Raw genomic sequence first — 16399 nt, forward strand, 5'->3', positions numbered from 1 at the left:
TCCCTACACTGGGGCTTCAAGCCTTCACAGGGCAAAGGACCTCTCCTCTCCTTGTTACCTGATAAGGTCATCCTCTGCTACATATGCGGCTAGAACCACGGATTGCTCCATGTATACTCTTTGGATAGTGGTTTATTTAGTCCTTGGGAGCTCTGGGGATCTGGTTGGTTGATATTGGTGTGTGTGTGTGTGTGTGTGTGTGTGTGTGTGTGTGTGTGTGTGTGTAATTTTCTGCAGCAATAGTAGGTTTCCATATGATGTGTTCAAAAGTTTTAATGTTACTATCTAACCTAATTGCTTCTCCTCTACACTGTCCTTCCTTTCCCCACCCCAATCTAATCCTTATTGTTACTAATCTCATTTAACGTTTAATACCTGTATTTTCTATCTTTCCTGATCTGAAATTTCCTCTCCATGGACCTTTATTACTTGGCTGACTTCTGTGAATATTTCAAATGAGACACTCATCTGATGGCTTAAAGCTAACATCCACATTTATGTGACATTTATTTTTTTCTGGTATAGGTTACCTATTCAGAATGATTGTTTCTAGTTCCATTATCTTACCTGCAATTTTGTGCTATCATTTTCTTAATACTTTTATTTAAATATATTATACTTTAAATACCCTTTCATCTGTTGATCAATCAATATCTCTAGGCTATTTTCTTTTTTGGCTCTTGTGAAGAGAACAGCAATGAACATCAATGAGCAGATATTTCTTTTGGGGCTACTCAAGAGTAATACAATTGGATGACGTGTAGATCTACTTCTAGCTTTCTGCAGAACCTCCACTTATTTTCATATTGGCTGTGTGAGGATGTACTCCTACCGGCAATCAAGAAGTAGTTCTCTTTTCCCACATCCATGACAACATTCATCATTTTGTTTTGCTTTATTTGTTTGTTTGTGCATGTTATATGTTTATACTATAGGCATTTTGATTTGGTAAGATGAAGCCTCAAAGTTTTTTAATTTGCATTTCCCTGATATCTAATTATGTTAAACATTTTAAGCAAGTTTATGTCCTTTGTTTAGTGCTTATATGTTTAGGATTGTTATGTCCTATTGTTGGATTTTTTTCCTTTAATGAGCATAAAATTCTGCTCTTTCTTTTCCTACTAGTTTCAGTTTTAAATCTATTTCATCAGATATTAGAATAGCTACACTATGTTCATTTTTTATTTATTTTCTTAGACGATCCTTTTGCATCCTTTTACCCTAACATAGTATCTATCATTAATCATTTGGTGGTTTTTTTGGTTTTTTTTGGAGGCAACAACAGCAAAGAAACATGGATCTTGTTTTCTGATTTAATCTGTCAATCTGTGTCACTTTATTCAAGAGTTAAAAACATTATAAGTTATTGTTGAACAATATACACTGATTTCTGATATTTTGTTGGTTTTTGATTTTTTATTAGGCTTCTTTTCCTTTAACATTCTGATACTTTTAGATCTGTTTCTTGTGCTTGGAGATCTTTAACCTTGTCTTCTGACCTAAGTATTCCTGGTCATATCCTCTGTAAAGCTACATTATGGATCATAAATGCTTTAAATATATTTTATCCTAGAAAGTTTTCTTTTATCCTATTATGATTGATAGTTTTTGGTGGATATGATACCTTGGGCTAGTGTTGTTGATTTTTAATAACTTGAATAACATCGTTCCAATGCTATCTAGCTTTCATAGTTAACACTGAAAAAAAAATCAACTCCTATTCTGACTTTATATGTGTCATGGCCATTTTTCCTTGCAAGCTTTAATATCCTTTCTTTTCTCTGTCCACTTTTCTATTTGGTATAGGAGTTTATTTCCTGGTGTTCTATATACCTCTTGGACATTGATCTCTTTCCTTATATTAGAGACATTTACTATATGATTCTGGTGGAAATATTCTCTACCTTTTGTATGAGTTTCTTCTCCTTTTATGCCTATTCTTCCTAGATTTGGTCTCTTTATAGTGGCCCAGAGTTCCTGTATCTTCTATTATTGGAATTTTTTTGGATTTGACATTTTCTTTGGCTAAGTGATATAATTCTTCTACCTATTATTCAGGACTTAATATTTTCTCTTCCACTTGGTCTAATCTAAGGGTAAGACTTTCATATAATTTCTCTTTGAATTTATGAATATTTTGTTTCAAAAATTTTAATTTTGACAATTTGTCAGAGATTCTTATTAAATTCTATTTTCATATCTTGAATTGTTTTTATTATTTATTTAACTGTTTGGGGTTTTTTTGAATGCTTCATTCCAGAATTTATTCTTATCTCTTCAAGTTCCTTGATAATTCTTACTATTACTATTTTGAAATATTTGGCACATACCTTCTGAATCACTTTTCTCAAGGAACATTACTACAGGAATATTACTATTTTGTGGAGATGTATTGTTTAGATTGACCATGTTTGTATATCTTTAATGAGATCTTGAAATAGGTTGTTGTCTCTCCTTTGTTGAGTGGATATTTGAAGCTCTGTCTCCTAGATCCCTAAGTTATCATGTAACAGACTAGCTGTATAGGACTTAATGTTTAGACTTTGGGCAATTTAGTGTTGATGTTAAATGGGGTTTCAGAAGTAGTCCCAGTTAAAGCACAAGCTAAGTGAATTTTCTAAACACCCAAATAAGCATTCGATAAAGTTAGAAAATCCTCAGAGCAGATTTTCAAGAGTGTTGGGGGAAGGTTATTAGGACTGATCATCAAAAAGTAGATTCTAATAGAATTGATAATACAAGTCTAGCATCTCTACCTGATGGAGAGGAGCAGGGTAGGGGAATGGGGAACAAAGGTGTTTGTAATGCTATTTCTACTTCTTGGAAAGTGACAGTCTTTATGCCATGAAAAAGTGTAGAGTTGGTAACCAGTACATTTGGTTCTGCATTGACAAGGGGCAAGTTGTTCATGGTAGACATGGATAAAGTTGGCAAAAATAGCTAGATTTGGCAGCTATAATCTAGGCTTTTTTGACTGAAGAGAAGAGCAAGGGTTCTCAGCATGAAAGGATGGAGTTAGCTGTGTGAGTCTGGGATTTCCATCTTGATGAGGGATTCCTGGAAGGTGGGTCAGAAGGCTGGAATGGGCTGGTTTTAGTTTTATTAATTAAATTATTACAATTTCCCTGAGTTCACTTCTGTTTGATATGGTAGCAATTAAGTACATTTGTTTGCTTGTATTTGTCTCACAAATGCATCTCCTGATCTTAGGCCAATTTGGTATCTGTTTCTCCTGACATTTTGTCTTCACCATCCTCACTTTTATATGTTTCCCTTCTTAGGTCCTCCTGGGTTGCCTGGTCCTTCAGGACAAAGTATTGTAATCAAAGGAGATCCTGGACCTCCAGGGGTTCCTGGACAACCTGGATTAAAAGGTCTACCAGGGCTTCCAGGCCCTCAAGGCCTACCAGGTACCTTTGTAGATCATTGTTTAAGGCCCATCTATTTGAGAACATTCCTTTGATGCCCTTTTTACATGTGAATAGTTTGTCTCTGACAATGACAGTCCCAGCAAGGAAAGAAAAATATAGGCTACCACAGATTCTACTTCCCTTTTTCTTAACAATGTTAACATAATTTAAGCCCAATCAGATTTCTTGTAACTACTCTGGGCAAGCTAATTTAAATGATTTGACTGTGTGAAAAATCTATTTCTTTTCTTGTAGGTCCAATTGGCCCTCCAGGAGATCCAGGACGCAATGGACTCCCAGGCTTTGATGGTGCAGGAGGGCGCAAAGGAGACCCAGGTCTTCCAGGACAACCAGGTAAAATGACTAAAACAGTGATGTTGGTCATGGTATTTATGCTTTCAAGGCCTCTGGATATGGGGTTGTGCTTTGAACTCTGACAACTTCCTGTGTAGAGAGTATGAGTAGCTGTCAAATCCAGAGCTGGGGAAAAATAAGAAGGTGCATCCAAAGAAATATGGATTAGCAGACAAGCATAAATATGTTGTTTGTTTTTTTATATAAAGCATTAGAAATCCAAGATATTTTTCTAGTTATTGAATATAATTACTTTTCAACTTTTTTGTTTTATTTTCTTTTAGTAGGCTTAAACCTAGGGATTAGGTATGTGGGACAGGCTACTATTGAGACACATCCCCAACTCATGCAATTAATTTTCAGAGTGTTTATTTCAATTCATTAACTACCTTAGAATGATTTTTAAAAATATTTCCAAATTTTGTGATATTATAGCAGGTAATTTCCTCCATAGAATGCAGTTAATATAATTGAAAAGTTTAAATGATCACCATAGAACTTTGAAGATTGTGGTAAAATCTTGGGCTGAGAAGATATATTGATATACAGATTTTAAAGTCAGTCATTGCTATATCCTTTTGACAATATTAAATTTGGTTTCTGTTAAATGCATTTCATTGTTTCATTATCTTTTTTTTTTTTACTCAATATGCTACTATGGTTGGCCCAGTCTTTACAGTGTGACCTGGGCTGGCCCCAAACTCATGGCATTCCTATTTCTTTAGTCTCTGGAGTACTGAGAATCAGTTTCCTACATTTCTATCACAATTCAACCCAATCACAAAATGAATTTGGGTGAACTTATTTTAAAAACCCACTAATATTATTGCTAAAATAAAAATAAAAGCCAAGAGGTGATGGCACATACCTTTAGTTCCAGTGCGTGGGAGGCAGGGGCAGGCAGAGATCTTGAGTTCAAGGCCAGCCTGGTCTACAGAGTGAGTTTCAGGACAAACAGGGTTATGCAAAGAACCCCTGCCTTGAAAAAAAATCAAAAATTACAAAATTATAAACTTAATAAATTGTTATCATGTTAGTAACTCTAGGTAATATAGGCATTAAAACAGAGTAATATGAACATAATGAATATATATTAGAAAAAAGGTATCTTTGACAACAAAACAAAATAGTGAGTGATACATGTAGACCTTCTTGGAGCCAACACTGTTGATTCAGTAATTTTGTGTTTTCAAAGAATGAACAAATTAGTGACATCTTTTGCTATGAAGTGTCCCAAAAGGAAAAATCAACACATACCATACACAGTAGTTAAAGTCCTGGGTACAAGGAAAACTGCCAATGGCATATGAAAATGATGCTTTTTGGGAGCTGAAGAGATGGCTCAGTGGTTAAGAGCACTGACTGACTGCTCTTCCAAAGGTCCTGAGTTCAATTCCCACCAACCACATGGTGGCTCGTGACAATCTGTAGTGGGTTCTGATGCCCTCTTCTGGTGTGTCTGAAGATAGTGACAGTATAATCATATACATAAAATAAATAATTTTTAATGATGCATTCTGAAGGCTTTTAAAGAATCTGTTACCTATTTTCCAAGCAAATATCCTTCATAACAATTCTCTGGATGTATTAAAGAAAAACATTTTCAGTACTGAAGCTGGAGGCGCTATGAAAACCATCCTCTTCTTTCCCAGTGGTTGAACAAAGCAGCTGGTGAAAATTGGTTCTAAGATTCAAACTCCTTCAGTATAGAAAGAGAATCCCGGCATGCTAGCTTTCCACAGGCATCACTTTTTCTACCTAAAATTCTGTTCAAGTGTTTGACCTATGCCATGAGGATATAAATGCATTTAAGTCTCTTTGAGAGCAAAGAAAATAATCTTGTTTGTCTTCCTACCTATTATGACTGACAGAGTTTTTATAGACACCACATACAGATTGAATAAGTTAACTAATCACATTGTTTTGTTACTATCCACAACACTGGGTCAGAGGTTACTTAATCTTGTATGCCAATGATTTTATACAAATAGGTACCCGTGGATTGGATGGTCCCCCAGGACCAGATGGATTGCAAGGACCTCCAGGTCCCCCTGGAACCACCTCTGTTGCTCACGGATTCCTTATCACACGTCACAGTCAGACAACAGATGCTCCACAATGCCCACAGGGAACAGTCCATATCTATGAAGGCTTTTCTCTCTTGTATGTACAAGGAAATAAAAGAGCCCATGGTCAAGACTTGGGTAAGATAATTGGATCTAACTTCTTTCTATGCATTTTGTTTTTATTTTAATGTTTTTCTTAGGTTCTAGAGTGACCTTGAACAAAATGTACAACTCTATTTTTTGGGGCCTTCAAATTGAAAAGCATGTCAGAGCTGACAAACTACAGTCACTATAAATTATAAATGAATGATTTTAACTTCAAATTAAAAACATTAAAAGCATTGTAGCTAGTAAAGGGTACATATTTTTTGGTTTAAAGCAAGATGACTTCAAAGACATGTTTCCTTTTAGTTAGTTTAGTGAGGAAGCAATTGTCCCGGGCAGTCTATAGTATAGCAGCTGCTTGATTGTGCGCTGTTTGTAATTTATGGGTGACAGATTCCTATTATGAGCTATTCAATGCATTTCCATATGTCTTCTCTATACTTAGTCAATGGGATGAGGCTACACTGATGACTGTCAAGACCTCTCCATCCTTATGGTTTAATTTTTGCAGTTTCAACATTCGTTGATAAGGGCTGATCGTTTTATCTTAGGCCGCTTATATTAAAATCTATCCTCCAATTTACATTTATAAAAACTTTTAAGAAGATAGTTTAGGCTCTCAACCTCTGGAATATCTATCGTTAGAAGCTTCCTGTGGTCATATTGGTTATAGAAATAGTTCTGAGAAGCAGAACTTCAGAAGTGTCTGCTGCTTATGCTGTTTTAAGAGTGTTTGTCCCTACCTGCTAGTTAGTTCTCCCCCATTTACACGGAAGCCAAGGTTCATAAGTTATTCACTGAAACAGAATAAAATAAGAATTCCTTTAACTTTTCCTCCTTCTAAATCTGTTTTCTTCTTCTGATTTCCTTTTCTCCTTTTCATTTTTCCTTCATTACATTTTGTCTCTATTGCTTTCTTTATATCTTCTTTTCCTAATCGTAAATAGTGAACTCTTTTAAAATATTATATTTAGATAAATTGAAATGTTACATTTAAAAAATTCACTAGTTTTCTATAATCTCTCTCACATAAAAATCTCTTCCTTACCATTTCTGTCTTCACTGAAAAAGTCTAAATTATATTTATAGTTAAAGGTCAAAACATGGGATTTCAGAGCTGTAGAGAGAGCTCAGCTGTTAGAAGCACTCATTGCTCCTCTATAGGACCAGGATCAATTCTCAGAACAACATGGCAGCTCACAAACTCATTCGGACCTCAGTAGATCCTGCATACACACAGTACATATACATGCAGGCAGAATATAATAACATATACAATAATTAAAAACAATTTCAGTATGAAATCTAACAACAAATAAGTGCAAAACAGTTGAATTTTGTATCACTGTAACATCTTAGTATATAATACAAATAGAAAACAGGATCCCTTGAGTATTATTTTATAACTTTCCAAAATGTATGTTTTGGGTCAATTAGAGTTTCTTCTCAAACTTAGTAACTATAAACTATTCCTACTGTGATACTCTTTAGGCTTGGAACAGAAAAAGGCTAGAAAAAGAGCTTATAATCCAAGAGTGCCCTGTATGGACAGGACTGTGCTAAGGCTTGAGTTATGTTAATGAAGAAACAAAGAATGTAAACAAGGAGAGCTTCCATGTTAAACAATTACCTGGTGGTATTTTCTGGTATAGATTAGTAGAAGGACAACAATATGGTTTTTTAATTTTTATGACTATAATACAATTGCATAGTTTTGACGTCCCCCTTTTCTCCTTCCAAATATATATACTGTGTGTGTTCATGTGTGTTCATAAATGCAACATGTTCATTCCATATAGTATACTATATATACACGCTTTCAGGGCGGACCTTTGGATATTAGGTAACCAATGGTGTGATCTGCCATGGAGGAGACAAATTGAATTTTAGAATTTCTCTGTCTGAGAAGGAGAAAAGAAACAGTGAAAAACAGTAATCTCTTACAGCTGTGTTATTTGGGATAGGGGGAGTGCATGATATCATGGTTTAAAATTTTTGAGACTGTAATAGTGATTCCATATTATTATAGGCACCCAATAGCACAGACTTATTTAAACACTATAGCCTCATTATTATGGGACTTTCTCTTATATACATTTTCCTTTGTTTTATGAGACCAGGTGTATTTACAGCTCTGTAGGCAATAAATTGGCTTTTAAAAAAAGTTATTGTATAAGATACATAACACTATCAAACCCTTTATCTAATTTCATTTCCACAACAACAACAAAGATAAAGGACAAACATTTTTCCAAAAGTTTATAAACAAAGATACTGGATAATAGGTTAAATCAGTTAATAAAAGCCACAAAAAGTAATAAATAATAGATTTAGGACTTGAACACAAACCATGGCTTGTATTTTTCCCATTAATTTATTTATTTACTCATTTTACATCCTGATTGAAGCCCCCCTCTCCCCTCAGTCCTCCCTCATACAGCTCCTCCCCCATACTTCCCTCCACTTCATCACTGACAAAGGAGAAGTCCCCTCTGGGTACCAACCCACCATGCCACCTCAAGTCATTGCTGAACTAGGTACACCCTCTCCAACCAAAGCCAGATAAGACAGCCCAGTTAGGGGGACAGGATCCACAGGCAGGAAACAGACTTAGGATAATACCCTGCTCGAGTTGTTGGTAGACCTGCATGAAGACCAAGATGTACACCTGCTATATACTTGCAGATTCCTAGCTCTAGCCCTTGTATGTTCTTTGGTTGGTGGTTCAGTTTCTGAGATCCCCCAAGGGTACAGGTTAGTTGACTCTGTTGGTCTTCCTGTGGAGTCCCTATCCAATCTGGCTCACTCAATCCTTCCCCCAACTCTTCCACAAGACTCTCTGAGTTCTACCCAATGTTTTGCTCTGTCTCTGCATTTGTTTCCATCAGCTGCTTGGTAGAGTCTCTCAGAGGACAGTTATGCTAGGCTCTTGTCTATCAATCTAGGCTGACAGATACGAACATAGCCAGAACTCCAGTAGTTGAAGGAGGAAGGCAGGGCTATAATGTGTCCCTATTGATCCTCTGAGGACACTTTCTCCCCACTCCAAAATTATCAGGGATTGCTACTGCATTCATTTATGTCTGTCTTACACAGGGTAACTGTGTATCCAAGCCAACAGTGACAAATATAGCTGTCAATAGTATCTTCACATGTCTTTGTGACAAGTCTTTGACCAACAGAGTCATCACTGTCTCACAGTGTGTCCTTGTGAGTTCACTACCCACGTAGTCAGAGTAGTAGTTGTCCCCTCCATCCACACATGGAGACATCTCCAGCTGTGGAGACATGGCTGACTGGCACATTCATCAAGGTTGTCTTCACAGTGGTTTCCAAGGAATCTCTTGCCACAATGGGACTGTGTGCTAGGATGGAATCCATGGCTACTCCTGCACTCCTGTGCCTGGATACCATGGCAGCAATTCTAAATCTGTCCATTGTAAAGTTGTGCAATGCTGCGGTTCCCTTTCATGTGACCTTGAGTCAATTACTTTTCTTTCACAGACACATCTAGAGATGTGCTTTACTAACTTTGTGGGGATGAAGGCTGTCTCAATACACTGAGGTTCAGAATCTAGACTAAATAATTTAATCTTTCCTTTTTTTTTTTTTTCTTCCAGCAGTTTTTCCTTCTTCTTTTACATTTATTTACCTTTTGGTTTGTCTCTAAACCTGTCTGTAGGTGGTTAGCATTTTTATTAATATTACTTATACAGTTAAAGAGATTGCTAGCCTACACAATATTATTGAACATAGCTTAGAAAAGGGCATCATGGAACAAGACATAGTTAGATTCTGCAAAGACTTTGTGTGTGTTCTCCATGTGTACTAAAAAACACCATTATCAGTAGACATCATTATTTATAGGATCCATAACTGATTTAAAGAAAAAACTGGAAAATATGTAATGATTCATAACAACAAAATCTGTGTTCATTGTAAAATACATCTTGATTTTACAAATGATAAAAATTGTTATGTTTGTTATCTGAATAATGTGCACCAGTTTCTTTGTGAAATGTTTTATTTTTATGGCTTTAGAGTAAACTTAAGATCATAATACATTCCTTCATCTTTTTCTTTTCAATTCTTCATAGGGACGGCTGGCAGCTGCCTTCGTCGCTTCAGTACCATGCCTTTCATGTTCTGCAACATTAACAACGTTTGTAACTTTGCTTCAAGAAATGACTATTCTTACTGGCTTTCCACTCCAGAGCCCATGCCAATGAACATGGAACCCCTGAAGGGCCAGAGCATCCAGCCCTTCATTAGTCGGTGAGGCACTGGTTTAGCTTTGACATTTACCAATTCCCTCTTAGTTTAGCTAGTAAGAAATCAGTTTAAAATGGATAATCAACAATATCCATCCCAAGTTAAGTATACAAAAATGATTTTTAATAGTCAACCCAATATTTAGTTTGGGCTATATTTCTCAAGAGATCAACTTTCTACTTAGTCCTATGAAAAACATTTTAATATAAAGAGAATTCATTCTAGTTATTATACAAATATACTTTGTACTAGTTTTTACTACAATTTGGAATGCATCCACCTTAGGTTAAGTGTTACAAAAGATCAAATTGAAAAAATGGAAACAGTATAGGGGAAAGGATGTTTAATTCTAACCAAAGAAATCTGCAAATATCTGTCTCAAAGAAATGTGTTTTGAACTGGTCTGTCTTTTGTATATTGAAAAACAACTAGGTACACATACAGGTATAAAGGAAAAGTCATACTAAGGAGAGAAAATGAAAATGGATAGTAGATAAATGTATGTAGAATGTAGTATTTAAAGTTTTCATAGGAAAAAAGGTTAGAAAGTTAGCTTGAACACAGATGGTAGAATGCTTTGACTACCAAATTATAGCTTGAAATTTATTAACTGCATTATAATGAGTAGCACTACAAGCCCTCAACCAATATTTGAGATAAAGTTCAGGGAAGATTAAGGAACTATCAATGTGCTTGAATTGCATAGTGACAGTCCTTAAGTAGAAACCAGTTGCACTGAATATTATTGCTATGTCCCTAATGTAACCGGATTAGATCTCACAATGGGAAACATGCATCACATTATTGGAGTAAGCTAAAATTGGGAGTTGAAGTAATAAATGAGTTTTGGCACACTTTTAAAGTAACAAATAGTGGTTGGTACCATTAACAGAGATTTTTCTGGTATTTTGCACATTAAAACAATCACTTGAGATTTTTTTAATGTGCAAAATATTAATGAAAGATTCTAGTAACCACAAGGAATGAATCATTTATTACTAAGTCCAATTTCTTTGACATTGAATAAAACTATGTAACCTCGTATGGCTTATTAGCAAAATGATTGTTTCTCCTGTGACATAGTTATCTATCTATCTATCTATCTATCTATCTATCTATCTATCTATCTATCTATCATCTACCTATCTATCTCCACTCTGTCTCTGTCTCTCTCTCTCTCTCTCTTTGTGTGTGTGTGTGTGTGTGTGCACGTGCGCGCTCGCACGCAAACAAGCACATGTAACACACATAGCATGCAAGTGTGTGAGGAGATCTTTTTCAATCTCAACTTTATGGAGAAAAAGTTTCCATAATATATAATGAATTATGTAGACAAATTTTGTTAAACTGACCTCCATCATATTTCAAGATGTTCCCCTCATGTTCTTTATTAAAATTTTGATATATTCATCAACATTTATTCTGTGGCCATTTTTACTTACTTTGTAGCTTTCAACCACATCTCCAACTTCCTGGGCACATGCCCAGCTATTCCAAGTCTGTTGTACTTACCCTCCTATGGACAAATGGTTAATAAATGTATTTGGAGGAAGAATAAGGGGTGGATATTGAGAAAATATCTGCCTTTTGTCTTTTCCAGTTTACTAGACATTCTTCTTACCACAATAAGCCAAACTCCTACATCAATTACCACATTGACTATAGCCAGTATGAATGCAAATTTATGTTACAATGGAAAATGAAAATGCAATAGCTGTAATTCTGCAATGTATTGAAAGAAGGCTTACAGTTTTGCTTATAAATGCATTATGCATGAGGGAAGAGATTTCTCATGTAAAAATTATTCTCAAAGTGCATTTTTCTCCTCTTCTGATCATTGAGGACAGTTGTCAAGGACCTCCATAATAGGAAGGCTTCTGATGAAGAGCAGTTGTTGTTTCCTACACCCTCAGTCTGTAACTCATTCTCTCGCCCTTTCCTTCACCAGATGTGCAGTGTGTGAGGCACCAGCTGTGGTGATTGCAGTTCACAGCCAGACTATTCAGATTCCACACTGTCCTCAGGGGTGGGACTCTCTGTGGATTGGCTATTCCTTCATGATGGTATGAAACCCCCACCCTTGCTTTTCTCATCACAGCTGGTCTTCCATATAAGTGCATTTCTCCCAACTTGAACTGTCACCTCACTTGCATAGTTATAAGAAGCTTGGATCTTAGATAACCTCTGTCCAAGCATAGTGTTCTCCTGCCCACATGTTCTACAGTTCATATTTATAATATGCCCATTGATTTTGTTGGCTGCTTTTGATGCAGACACTATTCTCTTATCTTTACTCCTAGTTTCATTCATTGCATTCTAATTTGTGGCCATGTTATGTATATATCATTGAATAATCACTAAAATATATCACATATATGTTATGGAACATTTTCCTTATCTTTTTTAGCATACAAGTGCAGGAGCAGAAGGCTCTGGCCAAGCGCTAGCCTCTCCTGGCTCCTGTTTGGAAGAATTTCGTTCAGCTCCCTTCATTGAATGTCATGGGCGAGGGACATGCAATTACTATGCCAATTCTTACAGCTTTTGGCTGGCTACCGTTGATATGTCAGACATGTTCAGGTAAGTTGCTTATGGATTTAGTTCAGGCTTAAAGCTTCCTTCATAAATACTAGGGAAGAGAGAGTCTGTTAATGGGTTGATTTCCCCTAGTAAATTTTAGAAATTTTTTGGACCAAGTTCTTTAGTCTTAGCTTGTTCTCTACATATAACTAACTTGTAATATAGAAACAAACAGTACTTTGTCCTGTAAGTTTGGTTACAGTAGCTTAATATTAAACTTTCAATATTAAAAAAGCCATGAGTTGGTTTACTAAAGTGATATCATCTCAAGAACTGAAACTATAATGTATTGTAACTTATAACATAGTTTCTGTGAATATTTTGGGGCACTTCATCTAAGTCTTTGAGGAATGAAATACACATATCTCTGAATATTTCAATCTCTTAAAGTTTGTCTTTATTTTTGTATGTTGTTTCTTTCTTGATATTTTTATATGATATCTTATTATGTATTGCTCATCAACTGGCTAAACTTCTCCCATCCTATAAATATTACGAAAGGTAAGAAAGAAAACAAAGAAACAAATATGTAAAAATAACAGTACTGGCAACAATGGTCACAAAAAGCATGTGAAGATATGAAGAATGAAGTTTAAATATATTGTAGAGTATTATTCTGCTATAAATAATTAAATTATATATGGAACCAAAAAACCATTCTATTCAAATTAAGCCATACTTAGACATATTTTTCTCTCTCATGCCTGGATCCTGGATTTTATACACACTCACACACGCCCCCCCCCACACACATGTATAAGCACACAAGTATAAGCACACATGTACACAAATGAAATAAAGTGAAAACAAGTTTGTCAAGGGGAAAGGACAGGGACTATGGGAATGATAGAGAGAAAGGTAAGGATATGGGGGATGGAAGTATATGGTAAATTTTCTTTATGAAACCCATCACTTTATGCAATGAATGTAAGCTAAAAAAATTGTTGCATACCTGTGATCAGTAGTGGATATTAAGCCATAGCAATCAATGCACATTAAGTGATAAAGGGCTAACATGATGGCTCAGCAGGATAAGACACTTGCCCCTAAGTCCCATTTAGTTTTGTGCCCTGGACCCACACAGTAAAAGGAAGGGAACAACTTCTACATCTTGTTCTGACCTTTACATACATGCTGTGACAGGCATACTTGTACACACTGATAGACCAACAGACATTTTAAAAACAAAAATAAATTTTTAAGTCCCTAGTAAAGCTGATTATCAGAAAGAGAATATCTAAGTGTGAATTCTTTCCTATAATAGAATTTAAGTAGCAAAAGTGGAAATGCAAACCTGACTGTTTCCATTTTTGTTTCCTAGTAAACCTCAGTCAGAGACACTGAAAGCAGGAGACCTAAGAACACGCATTAGCCGATGTCAAGTATGCATGAAGAGGACATAACATGTTGAAGAATTCCTTGTGCTTTTAATGTGATTATACATATATATATATAAAACTATTATATGTGATTTCCCAGGATGCAATGTCTCACTCACTGTCCCCAACTTTCCCACTGCTGCCACCAATGGTGCTAATATCCTCTACGATGAAGAGAACATGCTGACTAGTAACCATGAAGATTCAGATGTACCTCAGCAATGTGCCAGAGCAAGGCCTCCCTTCTTTCTTATAAAAGAAGTAGGGGAGTGACTATACTTCTGGGGGATCCAGAATAAATATCTTCAAAATTATAAGACGAAGTTCATACTTTTTGCCTATTTACTAAAATGGCACATTAAAATATCAATGAAGAGAAGAATCAAAAATTACTGACTGTGGTTTGAGGAAGTATTCTTTTCATGGTGCTACTAATCCTAATGTACCCCAGGATTTTAATAGACAAGTGTTAATCTTATTTTGCTCTGTAAGTAAAAACAAATTGTGTACATTCTGTAAACAACCTCTTAGCTTAAAATGTTCAGTCATTTAGATGTGATCTGGTATAAAGCCTTCTTTACTAAAAATCTATGAAACCTTACTCTATAGACAGCAAGATATACATGTGAGAGAATTTATCCTCTCATTGAGTTATTACTGAAAATCAAATTAATTGGTAGTTTTATCTCCTAAATTCTTATCTGACTTAAGTAACTTTCTTACTTATCTGATTTAAGTAACTTTGATCGTAATTTCAGTGGTTCATGTACAACATACCAAATTATCATATCCAGTGGAGCAATCTTTTGTTTTATATCTTGTTTTTGCATATTCCTGACAGTTTTGAGGAAAAAATACCGAATTAATGAACAATTCTTATTATCCTGGTGCTTCCTGTGTAACAGTCACTCTCCAGTGGGCTCATCTGTACACAACAATGTTTCCTTAGTCTTCTCCCTTCAATTAGAAAAACTCAGTGGACTTTTAAAACCTTTATATTTTAACATTTTATTAAAATAGCCACAGGATACCTTAACTTTTTAACTGTCTTCTTCTCACTGAATGTTTTTATAATTTACAAGTATAAATTTAATTAAAGATATATGTTACAATTATGGCTCATTGTCTCTTTCTTTAGCCTATGATCAAAGTCATGTTCATTTATATTGGTACACCAAAGATTTCTTTCTCAGGCAATTGGTTCCTATGTCTTTTATCATTATAATGCAGAAAACATATAGCAAGGGAAAACAAATTTCTTGATAAGATGGTATTGGTGGATATTAAAGAATAAATTTGCATTTAGGAAAGAATTCTTTAATAATTAATGAATTAATAATATTAGTGAGCTAATATTCCTAATAAATAATAGTGAGCCACATGTAGCTCTGTAAAACAACCACTGACTTGCTAAAAATCAAAGGACTTTTAAGGCTTTTATAATAAAGCTTGTGTAATAGCTAAAAATACAGCAACTGAATCAATTTTTAAAATTTGAGATCCCAATATGAACTTATGGGCAATCTGAAGCTTAGAGATTATACTGGTAATTTTTAAATCTAAGCAATAAGAACTATTTTAGTTTTATTTTATTTTTTCATGTAGCTCGACTCATGAAAACACTGATTCTAACTGGACCCCTATACCCATCTTCCAGATGATTTTCCACATGCCATACATTTGAGTTGCAGGGAAAATATGTGGATTATAGTCTTCACTCATATATGCTCCAGGCACATATCCCATTTGTGTTTCTTAAAGCCTCTCCTCTCCATCCCTCCCAATTTGAGTACACAAACCCATCCCAATAAAGGACTCTAATGTTGTTGACTGTTCCTCGACAGTGATTATTCAAAAACTGTTGTGAATCTAGGAATTATCTTTCATAATTAGTTACCCACAATTTATGGTTTTCCCACATGGGCCAATAATGAAAAATTTGTTCCTCTGAATTGGCTCATTTTACTACAAAACGTGTATGTGCCCAATAGGGTTTTAAAAGTTAATAAATGTATTTAATGATTCACGTTAGATAGATAAGGAGCAAGTTCAAATGTTCTACTGAGATATGGAAGAGTTGTTCTATGGATATCTCTAACTTTTGGAATACTGGACAGATAGTCAGAGCCTGACAATGATTAGAAACTGTCTTCCTTTTTTAGGTTGACCAGACCTGCCGAGTTGGTGTAGTACTCTTTGCTTCCAACAGGGTTTTTATTGAAAGTTTGTGTTT

General features: G+C 35.2%; 1 protein-coding gene across 2 annotated transcripts in view; it reads left to right on the forward strand.

Annotated features, from left to right (window-relative positions):
* COL4A5 (collagen type IV alpha 5 chain) overlaps positions 1-14190 on the forward strand; it is a gene marked incomplete at both ends in the record, with an annotated part of 196303 nt that extends 182113 nt beyond the window's left edge. For both annotated transcript variants that reach the window (XM_080910484.1, XM_080910485.1), the window contains 7 exons: positions 3282-3410; positions 3666-3764; positions 5756-5968; positions 10033-10210; positions 12156-12270; positions 12615-12787; positions 14109-14190. In XM_080910484.1, the coding sequence (XP_080766610.1) occupies positions 3282-3410; positions 3666-3764; positions 5756-5968; positions 10033-10210; positions 12156-12270; positions 12615-12787; positions 14109-14190 (989 nt within the window). The remainder of the gene's footprint in view (positions 1-3281; positions 3411-3665; positions 3765-5755; positions 5969-10032; positions 10211-12155; positions 12271-12614; positions 12788-14108) is intronic.
* Positions 14191-16399: the final 2209 nt, after the last annotated feature.

The sequence above is a fragment of the Micromys minutus genome (genome assembly GCF_963924665.1).
Source record: "Micromys minutus genome assembly, chromosome: X".
Classification (NCBI taxonomy): domain Eukaryota; kingdom Metazoa; phylum Chordata; class Mammalia; order Rodentia; family Muridae; genus Micromys; species Micromys minutus.